Raw genomic sequence first — 13,375 nt, forward strand, 5'->3', positions numbered from 1 at the left:
GTGTCTTAGCATGCAGATGTGTAGTACTTAGGCTGTTGTGTCTTGGGCTGTCCGGAGTCTATGACGGAATACCTCGAGATTTTAAATTATCTGATGTGTCACAGCAAGTGCCAGGCAGAATATTGCTCACTCATGGACGATGCCCGCCCTCTCTTCTTGAGCCTGGAGAGTCGTTGGATGGGTAAGTACCATGCATGCCAGGCAGTCATAGGATGTGCTCTGTTGTTAGTACCAGAAGTCAGTGCAGCCAAATTCAATGTTGTATCGTACTGTACTGTTTTTCTATGCCCCAACTTCAATGCTCCCTACCTTTATCAGCCCGCACTGATCAGTGGTTATAGTACGGCTATAGTACGGCTATATAACCTCACAACCCGCACGGCCTGGGGAGGCCCTCATCCAGTAGCAGATGTACAAAAGAGCTGCACGCGTATTACGTGACGGCCGAGCATCCATGGAGGAAAACAAGACTCTAAAGTTGCAGTCAGACGTGCAAACGCAGCACAGCAGTTACGTCCTCGGGATTTCACTGATACATCTGAACGCGATGTCAACACAACGACCCACCTACCCCTGACTTCCCCTTAAAACATTCAATCCCCCACCCCCCCCCACTTCCCCACAATCCCATCATGTGCACGCATTGTTTTTCGCACAGCACTTGAGAATCATTCATAAACTCATCGCAGCCTTATGTCCCACAGGGGATGAAGGAGGATAAACTAACTTGAGGTGGGGGGGGGGACAGCATTCTCTCACCCGCTCTACCACCTAGGGCAAGAGTCGGCAAACCTGAGACTTTGGAGCCGCATGCGGTGGCTCTTTAAGGAACCGCTCCAAGACCGTTGTCTATTTCGGGACCGCCAGCGTCTCGTATTCACCGCGCACAATGTGGCTCATGAAACATTGAGTTGTTTTTTATTTCTTTGTTACCGATAAAAACACAAATATGCCTCTTCTCGTTATTTTGGTTATGGACCGCCCTGGTCTGGGGCGATGCGCGCGGCGAAGCCACGAATACGTGTCTGCACCTACTGGGCGGCGTTGCGCAATGCTGCCGATATTTTTGTTAAAAGTGGTTTAATATTGGCGGCGGTTTCGAGCGGGCGCGGCGCTGGTATTTACCACGCGCTCCTGCGCGGTTCTAAACTATAACTAAACAAAAAAATTGTTTTTGCCAGGTAAGGTACACTGAGCTATATAGACCTTTTTCAGAAGCGACCCGGATAACACAAATGATTGCTCAACTCTGAAGGCATGTTCCTAAATGTGGAGGGGAAAAACCGGAGGACCCGGAGAAAAATCCACGCGACCACCGGGACAGCGAGAGAGACACGCAAACTCCAAATATACAGCAGCAGGCGTCAGGGTCGGGATGGAACCGACAACCTCCTGCATACCAAGCGAGGTAGTTAACATCTCCTGGCCACCGTGGCACCTCTACCTGCTTGGTGCCGCCGCCCTTGGTGCCACTCTTGGTGCTGGCACCTTTGCTAGGCGGCTCGCCTGGCTCGGGAGGCCTTTCGCCTCCCTTCCCCCGTTTCTTGCTCTTCTTCGGCTTCGGTTCCGCATCCTCCTTCGCGTGCTCCTCCTGCTCCTCTTCCGAGGCGTCTGTAGGACGAGACCAGGCACGGCGACAATTGAACTAAATCATGGGCCCGCGTTTATAGGCACATCAAAGCAACTGACACGCTCTCGGGGGTCTCTGGAGTACGGAGGGGGAGGTAATTTATTTCTAAAGGCAGTGCCAAACACATGAGTGTTCATGCTAACAAACCTGAACCAGCTCCGCTGAGACCCTGGGTTCATATTTGAGCTCCTGCCACGCGTGATTAGACGGCGTTGTCAAGTGGAGTGAGTCGATGGTCTGAACTCGGGGCACCCATGAGTGCACAAACTCCGTTCTCTTCAATTTGGTTTTAGACGAAATTTTTTGCGAACAAAAAAAACTCTGATGGAAAAGTATTGGTGTGACTGCCACTCGACAGAGGTCTCTTTAGCCGGGCATGCAGGAGAGCGTGTGGGTGGATAAGAGAGGTCGCTAAGTAGTTTTGTGATGTCTCCTTCTACGGGCTGTTCTCTAGCACACGGGATGATGCGCTGCGCTGTGAGGGCTCTGATTGGACGCTTCGTCGAATGCCATGACGCCAACAGTACCATTGGAATGACAACGGGGGGGGGAAGAATGAAAAATAAATAAACACATTTAGTGACAAACAATAAATGCATTTACTTAGACCAACTGAAGTTCAACCTAACATCTGGTTACTTTGTTTTTTTAAACACATGCCTGTATGGAGTTTATTACAGACGCCAAAGTAGGGATGGTCACACAATTCAGGAACAGGCACCAGATTAAAAAAAAACAAAGCTGATAATTATTCTCGTGAAAGTATTATACAACTAAAGACGAGCGAGTACCACACGCTGACATGAGCCAGACATGGTGAGATACATGTTTGTGAAGGCAGTGCCCTAAAAGCAAGAAGGGTGGACAGCCAGAAGGTGGCAGTACAGAAAGTAGATTTGTAAACTAATCCGTGCAGACCTCCAATTGTAATCTCGTTAAATACATTCCAAGGCCACTCTGGGTGCTCCAAACCATCCCAACCTTTTTCCTGCACAGCAAAAAACAAAATCGGCCAACCATTCCAACGCAGAATCTTCGAGCGATAGTTTTCAATCATCAGCTGGGCAGCGGTGGCTTTACCCGCACAAACAGAGTCCGTTGCAAAACAAAGGGCAAACCGAATTATCACGGGGCAACGCGGCGCGCAGAGCACACGATATATACATTCACAGACTACTTCTATTCTAGCCATTCTCTAGCCGCCAAATTAAAAAGGGCTGCAACACGCCGTTCCGGTTGGCGAAGGGGCGGGAGCCATAAGCGGTTCCGATATCGCTTGCCACTGATGTCAGCTGTCCAGGGTGCAGAGAGAGGGAGGGAGGAGGGGTGGGGGGTTTGCTGCGGGGCTCACGCAAAAGAGGGCCTCACAAACGACGGGCCTGTTTTTTTCTTTGTCGCTAATCAACGAGGGGGTTACAGGTTGCATTCTCTCCCTGGGCCTCCGGGAACCTACGGCCGGCCCTGTTAGCCGTTGCCGGGAATCGAATCTGGGTCGTCGAGTTCACGGCGCAGTGCGCTAACCACTCTGCCACCGCTCCATTCAATGCCCCCACTTTGCCGAGAAGACGCAGCAGCGCTGCGAATCCATAAATTCACCAGAAGGCCGGGCTCGTCACGCGCACCTCATCAACACTTAGCTGTTCCATTAGCGAAATGCAGGGTCGCGGTTCGGCGCTCGCTTACAAACCTGAGCGTGCATTTAAACGTGGACGCGATTAGACAATTCGCTTCGAGGGGATAAACTTTCAATGGCACCGATGCTTAACCCGTACGGCGGACGTGCTAGGATCATCCTCGTTCATCGGACGGCGCCTCTCGTGTCAGCGGCGATAACCGTTCCCGCAGGTCACCACGCTCGCAGCGGCAAGCGAGCGACACTCCGTTTATTTGCCTGACACCAGAACAGTTACTCCGGAGAAAAAAGTTTTTTTTTAAGCTTCGTACTTTGCCACGGGCAACATCTGTGGCAACGCGAGCAGCGCAGAGGCCAAAGAGTCAGACCACGAACACAGAATGCGACTCGGTGCCCGTTTTGGCACAAAGCGATTGGGATAAGAGCCCTGCCAGAGATCCCCCCCGGGAGATGGGAACTATTGCCATATTTATCCACCGCTCACACGGCATTGTGGGTAAGGAGGGCTGGTGTGTTGTGATGGGATGGGGGCCCTTGGGGACCGACGCCTGTGCCAGGAAGAGGAGGGGGGGGGGGGTGGAGAGGGCGAACCCAACACCTGTTGGGTCGTGAGTTCTGGGCCGGCTAGGCAAACCGTACACAACGGGTTACCCGAACGTCTGTTTGACTGCATCTCTTTAAACGGCCGACAGGACGACTTCATGAACGCGCTCGAGTTCCGTGGTGCGCACACAACAGGGAACAGCCGACGTAACGAGAAGCCATTTGAGCATGTAATTCATCAAACGCGCTACCGACGGAAGCCACCGTGCGTGTGCACACCCCCCCCCCCCCCGGCCAGAACCAACGCGAGGCACGCAGCACAAGTGTCCTATTCACAAACAAGAAAATGACGGCTCTTGTGCGCGACGCACAAGATGTCATCCGCCGTGCAGGGCCTTCGGAGCACAGAGATGTTATTCTTCGCCGGGATCGAGACTCAAGTTGCCGCGTCCAAAGTGGCCGAGCACGGCGGCGGATCGCAACGTCGAGCGGCGGTGCCCGCGCATTCCTTAATCGTTTTCCCAGCAGACCGCTCGGCTCGACGAACACCCCGGCGACCTCCAAAAATCCGTCCTCCTCCAAAACCCCTTTTCTCTCGAGCCAGACGCGTAGCGGCACGAGCCGGCTATATATAGCAAGCTTTGCTCACTGCCTGCCACTCGCCGAAGGGTCCGCACGTGTACGCGGGCGGGCGGGCAAAACGGGAGGGCGAGGGAGCGAGCGAGGGAGCGAGCGTACTGGAGGCTGCGTCTTCGCGCGCGCGCCCCAGTCCACCGAGCGCTCGTATTTAAATTCCGTCTGCGGGACGGAGGCTGCCAAGGCTCTGACATACTCCCGTCGCTGCCGCGCTGAATCCACAATCGCTCTCCGCGTCTCTCTCCGTCCGTGCTGAGGCCAGCGAAAAAAGAAAAAGCTCACACAAGCGTCGAGACGCCTCCTGCGAGCCAAACGGCTTTCGTTCCGTCCAGGGGACGGCCCTCTCCTCCGATTAGTCCACCAGGCAGCGACGGGCGGTGGATAGACAGGGGAGTCTTGAAGCGGAAGAAGAAAAAAAGCCGGACTCGCTGTCTTGCCGTTAATTTGCACCGAAGCAAAGCGTAAACATTTGGCCCTCCCGATAAACATTTAACGTCTCCTGGCGCCGAACCAAAATGTGTTTTTGATCTACTTCAGCTGCAGAGCTTCTCACTTGATTCCTGGCTCCCGAGGCGACAAGGAGTACAAGCGGCAGGGACAGGAGCGAGAGCACGGGAGACGTCATTTGTACGATTGCTTTTTTTTTTACAAGCGGTCTTTTGCCCCTTAGAGGGAGTTTGGCAATAACGCAATTGTCAGAACTGTGTCTCGAAACAAGGACGTCTTCTCCCGCCAAGGCCAAGAATAAACAACAACAAAAAAAACGCTTCTCCAAAAACAAGCCTCAAAGGACAAGCGTGGCGGACACCGGGGCGGATCAATGTCGCGGACTTAAATGTCCGGCAGAGCCGAGCACCGCGAGCAGACGCGCGTGGAGGCAGCGTGAACTCACAGGTGAGTGGCCGGTGGGGCGAGCGCGGTGTCTTCATGCCGGCGCGGCTCGGGGCGACGAGGCGCCGACCAAGGCCGCCGGCGGTCGCCGCTGTGGCGGCCGTGAGCGGTGAGACTCGGGCCAATCCGATGAGCCTGCCTGCCCCGCTTGAAGGTCAAACTACGCTCGGCATTTGCACTTCGGCGCAACTGCGCAACGACGCTACGCTTCCACTTTGCGTGCATCCCAGCACGCGTTTATTTTTAGTTTCCGCGCGCATCTTAAACGGTGCGTAGCTCTGGCTGAGGGAATTTGGTCGACCGTGATGAAAGCGTTCAGGAAACTTCTGATAACGGCTACGTTCTACTGAATGCACAACAGCGTGACAACGGAGTACGACGCCGGCAGAGGGCAGTGCAGCAGAATCGATTGTTGTACTGTACCATGCTGTTACGTCTATGCTCCCCGCCTTCACCGGCCCGCAATGGGGAGCGTGGTGCAGGAGGCCAAAATAACCCCCACAATCCGCATGGTGTCAGGAGGGCCGTCTTTCAGCAGTCGTTGGACAAAAGGGCTTTAACTCGTGCATGTAAATTATAACGAAAACAAGAACGACAACAAGAACGACAACAACAACACTTATTGGGGATTTGTGGGTTCACGGATTGCCAATATTCCACTCGCACGGGAACGCGTGCGATTTGAAATATTTGGGGAATGCCCCGGCGAGTCATTCACCACCCGGCAACAACTCCGGCCCCTATTTTGGGTCGGTTGTGGCAACCCGATACTGGGCACGAACACACGGCCGACGTTAAATCTGCGAGTAGCAGGCGGTTACGTGCCAGGCTCTGTAGCACCGCCCCCTCTCACCCCCTTGTGAGGGTAATAACACCTGAAGGAGAGACGGGCTGGTTGGTGGTGGTGGTGGTGAGAGTGGCAGGCAGGAGCAGCAGCAGCAGCAGGGATGAAGTGGAGAGAACGAGAAGCCTCGACCATTGTATCTGAGCAGCCGAACGACATTAATTACGGCAACTGACGGCGTGAGTTTTGTACACAAAAGGGAGGCTCGCTTTAAGGGCCTTGTAAATACCGGCCACCGTGTGTCAATATTGGCCGAGCTCAATATTGGCCGCTTTCAATCTCGTCGAAGGCTTTGCGTGCCCAAACGTTCTCAGACCTCTTCGGTCGTTTCCTTCCTTTGCACTCAAGGTCATTAAAATAAAAGCCCCGGGGGGGATATTTGTTGTTGTTGTTGTTGTTTGTTGTTTTGATTGCGAGCACGCGATAAAGACGTGGAGAGTGACCGGGCTTTTGACGGCCGCCGCTTTTATCCCAACCCGTGTGCTTAGAGGGTCTCGCTCAAATGAAAATGTTTGCTTTGAAAAAGAGAGACAACTCCAACAAAAACGAAAGAAAGCTCCCACTTTATAGTTCAAATTCCTCAGGGTGCGTCAACACACGTGACTGTGCTCGCTGGGAGTAAGGGGCACGGGGCGCTGATGCTCACCGAGAACGAGTACACGCAACTGGGCCAAGCACGTGGGCCAACTCTGAACTTTCTGCTTAAATCACGACTGAATCATCCTCTCCATCGTCCTTCCTCATTGTAAATACAGTAAACACATGACGAATTGCAGTGGTCTACGAAACGTAATGGGCACGTTTGCCAAGTGTGTATTGGTCAGCAGGATGGACTTGCAGTTCATCAGTTGTCCGCTTCAGTTAAATCTCCCGGCGCGGCAGTTGATGCGATGGTCAAGGGGTACAACTTGCGAGTCGATCGGCACGTCGCATGTGCTGGGGTGAAGTGTGGACATTCTCCGCTACTCCAAGACGTCTGGCCCGGACCGAGTAGGCCAACAACAGCTCGACGTGCTGTCTAGAGCGACCTCGAGGCCCTTTCGCCACCAGTGGCGTGAGCGGCACCTTACAGACCGCCACAGCTTTTACGATATTTCGATTGCGGCGAACCACGACATGCGCGCTTGTTAAATGTCCGCGCGGGAAGCGCGGCACTTGGGAGTGCGGGCGCGCGCACGTGAACTTTCGTCAGCAAGCATCTTCGCAGGGAACGATGGCCGTGGGTTTAACGAGTGTTCGAGGTGGAGAGGGGGTCGTGGAAGGCGGGGGGGGGGGGGTGGTACGGGGCGGGGGGGGGGGTTCGAGGGGTGGGGGGTCGAGGTTTATGCGGAGAGACGCACCCCCTGGGGTGGCTGTCCACGCTGCCAACGATAGCGAGCGCTTGACATTCTCGGCTTAATTGCAGAGCGATCAGCCCTGCGTGGCGGGGAGATTTCAGAGCCGCCGATGCTCAGGGTGAAATTCCAGCCGGCGACACCAAAATCACCCCGGGCCCTGGCGAAGCGAGCGGCACAGCGACACCCTCTCTGGTGCGGCGGCGTGACGATGAGTCCGGGCCAAAGTAACATCTGGGCAATCCGTCGCGCGAATGTAGCTATCGCCAGCGTGGCACGCTTTTTAAGTTCGCAAACAACGGAGGCCATCGCTTTTTTTTTCGCCCCTGGCACGATCCCCGCTCGCGAGGGGGTCTGCCTGCTCTGCTCCTCTCTCTCTCTCTCTGCTCATTCCTGCCCTTGGCCATCTTCACATCTACTTCATATGCCTTTACTTCCCGCATGGTTCATCGCTTAGAACCACTTATCGCTCTCTCTCTCTCTCTCTGTCGGCCTGCCTCTCTAAATCCGCCCTGGTGCTTCCACGTTCATCATCATACGGCCGCCGCAGAAAGCCTTCTCAAGTGTTCTCCACCAACTACCGCGGGCATCGTCAGGCATTGAAGGGAAGATGCCCAAACACACGGCCCAATTCGGAAGATCGCACTCGGATTACGAGTGCCTACGATAACCTGTGCGCTACATTCAGACGCGTACGTCGAACCTGGCCTCATCACCGTCTTGTTATCACCATCACTGATGGCTCAGCCATGAGGCTTCGTGGCTGTGGGTTTCGCAGGCATCCTTTGCCTGGAATACGTATGTTGAACTTCTTTCGCACCGTACATAGCTAACAGTGACAATCAAGAGGTGTGGGGGAAGGACAACAAACGAAACGCAAGAAGCAGTTGTATAGAAATGAGTTTTCAATATAGATGCAAAAGTGCATAGCCCCAGTGGCTTCCTAATATCAGAAGGAAGAGCGTTCCAGACGGCCACAGAAGCGCATCTGAAAGCGCCGCGCGATAGCTCAGCCGCCACGAGGGTGACCGCGGTTCGCGCGACGACGGTTTACGTTCACCTGACGAGACCAGGCGAGGTGACGCGGTTCGTTTGGCGGCAAGCACTTTGGGTGCAACGAGCACGGCCTCATAAACATCTCCCCCTCGGCGCACGCGACGAAGAACACTCGCACGTCACTGGCACCGTTCCTTTCCCCTTGCGTAACTTTCCTTGGTTTGCCCTTAAGCGTTGGGCTACTTGGGCACGTAGGTCGATGGGCACTAAGGGCGCCCGGTAGCTGCGCGCAACCCTGCCAAGCGACCCATTATAATTTCGCACTGCCCAGAGCTGCGCCCGTCGGGAAGCCAATGCGGTGTACCGTTACCGCGAGGCATTTGCCCGTGTGTGTGTCTGCTAAATGGCAGTGCTTGTTCAGCAACATAAACTATCAATACGGTGGGAAAAGGCAGAGGTGCAGCCCTGTATCCACTGTAAGAAGTGGGAGTAGCCACAGTTTATCCCACCGCGCAAGGCCTCCCCCGATCGACCAACTGCGGGCTCGCCCATTCACACAGCTGGGTGGACAGAAGCGGGGGAATTGACGAAGCTTGCCCCGTTGTTTTAGTAGCCGTGCACGGATTGTGGAAAGATGGAATCGGCGACCTTTGGATTTCAAGCCCAGTGAGCCAACCGTTGCATCGTGGAAGCAGCGTTCCTCTCATTAATGTTAATGTCATTAATTATTATTACGTTTATAATTCCATGCATTTGACATATAATGCTTATGACTCTGTGACCTTTTGAAAGCTAACGATTATGCAGATTTACGAGAACTTGGCCCCAGGTCTTAAGGGCACACAAATTCCAGAAACATCACAGTACAGGAAAATTGTGGAAATATGGTCATCATGTGCCAGGGTCTATATAATACTGGATGAAGCCTCCACATGCCCTCACCATTGCTCACAGCTGAGTGTCTACGACTATCCATCTAACTCCTGCGAACGGAGCGATCTCATTGGCTCCCCTTGTCCTCTCCTTTGACTGCCGTTCCATCACCAGTCTCGTCCATTAACCATCGTTCCGTCTGGTCACGTGTCCTGCCCAATCCCATTAACCTTTCGTAACTGTTATAATACGGTGTCTCAAATTAAGCTTGTGCCATCATCCCCACGTCTCTTAAGCTTCTGTTCCACTTTCTTCGTCAGCGTGCGTGTTTCTGACCCACGTCATCGCTGATAAAATACACCGATCAAAAACCTTGATTCTTCAGGCAATGACGTTCTCGTTTTCATCGTCATGGTCAATTTCGCAGAGGCAACTCATCCGGCTCTTGTTTTCTGTCCACGTGACGAGCCACTTTCCTTGAGCTGTCATCCGTGACCGCCGGGTTGCTTCTGAAAAACAAGCTAATAGCTCAGTGGCCTTTACCTGGTATGATACAACAAATTCTTCAGATTTATTTGTATATTTTTAAAAAGGTGATTTGCTTATTTTTGCTACACTTTGCACTCCTGTCGTGTTTGTCTACTGTTTGTTGTTGGAACGTTCCGAGCTGCCCTCACTGGACATCTATGAAAAATAGCTTTACAGCTCATCGGATTCCTCCGGTATAAATTAATATCCTGATTGTCTTTCATTGCGTAGCTTCGATCCCCATCTGCCTTCGATAGCCGCGCTCCGACCACACCACGTCGCGTGTCGTGCTGTGTTCTCTAGGAAAGTGTCAAATGTGCGCGGCGTTAAAATCGACGACCTGCCGTGGCAGACCGGGGCCCCGGGCCCTCCCGTTTTCCGCGCCCCCCCCCCCCACACACAACCCCCAGCGAGTAAAGCTCGCTGGGGGTTGTGGCGGCGACGCCGCTGGGCACACGTCGATGGGCACGAGTGCGCCGAGTAAACTAAAACCGGGCAAGATATTCGGCGGCGCGCTATTGGGAGAAAATCGACGGCTCGGCAAACGTCTCGCAGACGAGCGTACAGTGTGCGGTTGTGGCAACAACAACAACAAAAAGATAATGCAACATCCGTCCACTAATTCATTCCTCAAAGAAGAGAAAGCTGACGTCGATATCCGCTTGCTTTGAGAGGGGGAGGAGGGGGAGGTAGCGCAAGGCTGGATTTCACGCACAGCGTAAAATATTGATCGCTTTACATTTTGCACTCCGCTGAAAACGGGACGATGGCCATGCCTAAATGCGATTGTCATTCCTTCCTACTGCGGCTTAGACTTTTGATTACCAGCGAGACGACTGCCGAGTAAAAAAAGGAAGTTTCCTTCATTGAGCAGGGCACGCTTAATTTCAAGTCGAAGTCAACGCGATTTCGTGCTCAAATTGAGCACTTGGGTGTTTTGCTCATCACCCGTTTGCAGCCCTGATCCACTGGTGGAAATTGCCGCATTCCTATGGAAGGCGTGAGGTCTATCTATGGAACCGCCTCAACGTCGTATTATACATCCCAACAAAGTGGCACTCGTTTTCTAGGCCCCAGGAATTCGAACTCGCAAGCTTCCGATCTGCCTGCCGCTTGCCTGGTAGAAAAAGAACAGCTACCAGCGACTTGGCGGGGGACCAACTCACACAGCCTGGCCTTTCAAACATTGCTCCTGTCCAAATGAATACTGACAATTCATATGCCTCTGAACAAGGAGCGGCCATTGTCCGAGTGAATAATTAGCATCTGTGAGGCAAGCATTAGTTAAACCGTGACATTTCATCTGCTGGCTTTGCAAGTTTTTTTAGAATATACGCATTCTGAGGGTTCGCATTGATTTTTTTTTGCACTGTACAGAGACCCAGGGTTTATGTAGAGTGCTTTTGCCAATTACATCTGGTTATCGAGTAGCCTTTGTTTAGCAAGCCTGACTCTGTTGATGAAACGAAGGTCAAAACCGGTCCAGAGTTTGCTTAAACAAATGCCGCTTGCTAAACATTGATTTCGAAAGCTTTATTGACTTAAAATATATATGTCTTGTTCTATATGGCGACACAGAACGGAGTTTTGGTTACATTTGCTCGCACTCTCGATCAGCCACCGGGAGGTCACAATCGCTCAGCAGCGGTGACCTTTAACACCTGCAAGCAGATGAGAAGGCGGGTCGATCGTGCCCTCTACAGGAGGACCGTGTGCCTTTTTTTAGTTTCTTGATGCCGTGCCCAACGCAACACTGCACTTGGGTGAGAGGAGTGGCAACGGGGGGGGGGGGGGGGGGGGGGCGTGCGGGTGATGGTGTTGTTCAAAACAAACAAGGAGCGGTGGCGTAGCGGGTTAGCGAGCCGCGCTACGAAACCCGGCGATCCGAGTTCGATTCCCGCTCACCGTCAACACCGGTGATGATTGTCTGAATCGGTCTTGGGCCTCCCCGAGGTCGACTTTGCCTCAAATGAGGACCTGGTGCGGTGTGTAAAACATCGCCATTTGGGGAGACAGGCAGTCAGACGTGGTGTTGGCCACCCCCCTGTCTGCTGTGTTGGCCTTCATAGGTGCTGCTCGCTAGCAGCCCTTGCCCCAACAGGCTGTGAAGGCTACATGCAGGGGAACTTTGTTCTTGTCATTTTTGATGGTTCTTTGGCAGCAGGGCTTCAACTTTTCAACTACTGACCGAGAAGCAAGGCCCTTCTGGTCAACGCTAACTGCAGTTCCAAAAACTCGTGTTTACTTTACAAGCCATTACCCTGCACCAGTTGTCGCATCAAGAGATTAAGCCGTATACAATTTTTGGGATAAGCCACGTCCTGACGTGGTCATGATTATGTCATTTTGACCCTCCACCAGCCAACATGGGCCAACCAAAAAAAACTGTCGCACGTCTAAGTGTTGCAAAGCACCAATAAATAATAGTTTCAGCTCATTCGGTAGTAAGTTTGAAGAAAAATTCCAAAAGCCAAATTTTGCAGCAATTAGATACGATTTGTGCGAAACTAAGTCAAGCATCGTCAAGTCACGAAACCAGCAAGTCAGAATAAACATCCAGGAAGTTAGAATAACCGTATCAGCTGACCTAGCTTCTTAAATAGCTGTCATGGCCTCACAGGGACAACCAAACATACAGAAACCCGTGAGGATTTTACACAAACTGACATTGCGTTCAGTGTTGTTGTCCTTCCCCCGCACCTCCGATTAGCACGGTTGGCTACGTACGGTGCGAAAGAAGTTCAACGTGCATACGTGCTGTGTAGAAAGACGCCCCTCGCCTGAGCAAAGGTCTAATGTTATAGATGCCACTTCGATATGTGTGGTTAGGATAACGGGAGACAACTTGTAATCTCGTGATATATCAGCAAGAAAGTTGTTTTGATCCTATTCCAATGGAGAATGTTCAAATGGGTGAAATATGCACGTGGAGATTGGAGAAAGAAGGGTCGAATGGCACCAACAGGCTATCGACGAAGGAGAAAACCCAAAGCCAAAGTAGAGATGATGTAAGTTACGACATTGGGGAACGGTTGCCAAGACCGCAACAGCTGCTGGATCTCGCAGATCCTCCTGACCACGCCAGCAAAACGATATCCACGTATGTTTGTTTGTTTGTTTCTTTCGCACCGTACGTAGCCAACCGTGCTAATTGCTAATTGGAGGTGGGGGGGGGGGACGAACCAAAAACGGAAAAAGTACTTCTAAAGAAATGAGTTTTCAATCAAGATGATTTAAAAGTGCATAGCTCCCAGTGACTTCCTTAATGTTGGAAGGTAGAGCGTTCCAGACGGCCACAGCAGTGCATCTGGAAGCGCGCGTACGCGGCGAACCGTCTTTGTTCGACGGCTAGCGAGGATGACCGGATGACCAGGAGTTCGCGTGATGGTTTAATGGGGATTGAAAACAAAGATCTGCGCGAGCGGGTGAGTGAACGTGGGTTGTACGTGTCGCTGGGCACCGCGTGG

The 13,375-nt window shown here is 52.7% G+C and overlaps 2 protein-coding genes across 5 annotated transcripts in view; one reads left to right on the forward strand and one right to left on the reverse strand.

Annotated features, from left to right (window-relative positions):
* Nucleotides 1–13,375, reverse strand: part of CMSS1 (cms1 ribosomal small subunit homolog) — a 177,378-nt gene that overhangs the window by 37,456 nt on the left and 126,547 nt on the right. For 3 of the 4 annotated variants that reach the window (XM_032972603.2, XM_032972601.2, XM_032972600.2), the window contains exon 2: nt 1,445–1,611. In XM_032972603.2, the coding sequence (XP_032828494.2) occupies nt 1,445–1,611 (167 nt within the window). Of the gene's footprint in view, nt 1–1,444; nt 1,612–5,334; nt 5,951–13,375 lie in introns of those variants that run through there. The other variant, XM_032972604.2, reaches the window with a different exon arrangement.
* LOC116952906 (filamin-A-interacting protein 1-like) overlaps nt 4,494–13,375 on the forward strand; it is a 128,410-nt gene continuing 119,528 nt past the window's right edge. Inside the window, exon 1 of the mRNA XM_032972598.2 lies at nt 4,494–5,336. The gene's annotated coding sequence lies outside the window, so the exon portion shown is untranslated. The remainder of the gene's footprint in view (nt 5,337–13,375) is intronic.

The sequence above is a fragment of the Petromyzon marinus genome, chromosome 49 (genome assembly GCF_048934315.1).
Source record: "Petromyzon marinus isolate PM22_M1 ecotype Great Lakes invasive population chromosome 49, UKy_Petmar_22M1.pri1.0, whole genome shotgun sequence".
Classification (NCBI taxonomy): domain Eukaryota; kingdom Metazoa; phylum Chordata; class Hyperoartia; order Petromyzontiformes; family Petromyzontidae; genus Petromyzon; species Petromyzon marinus.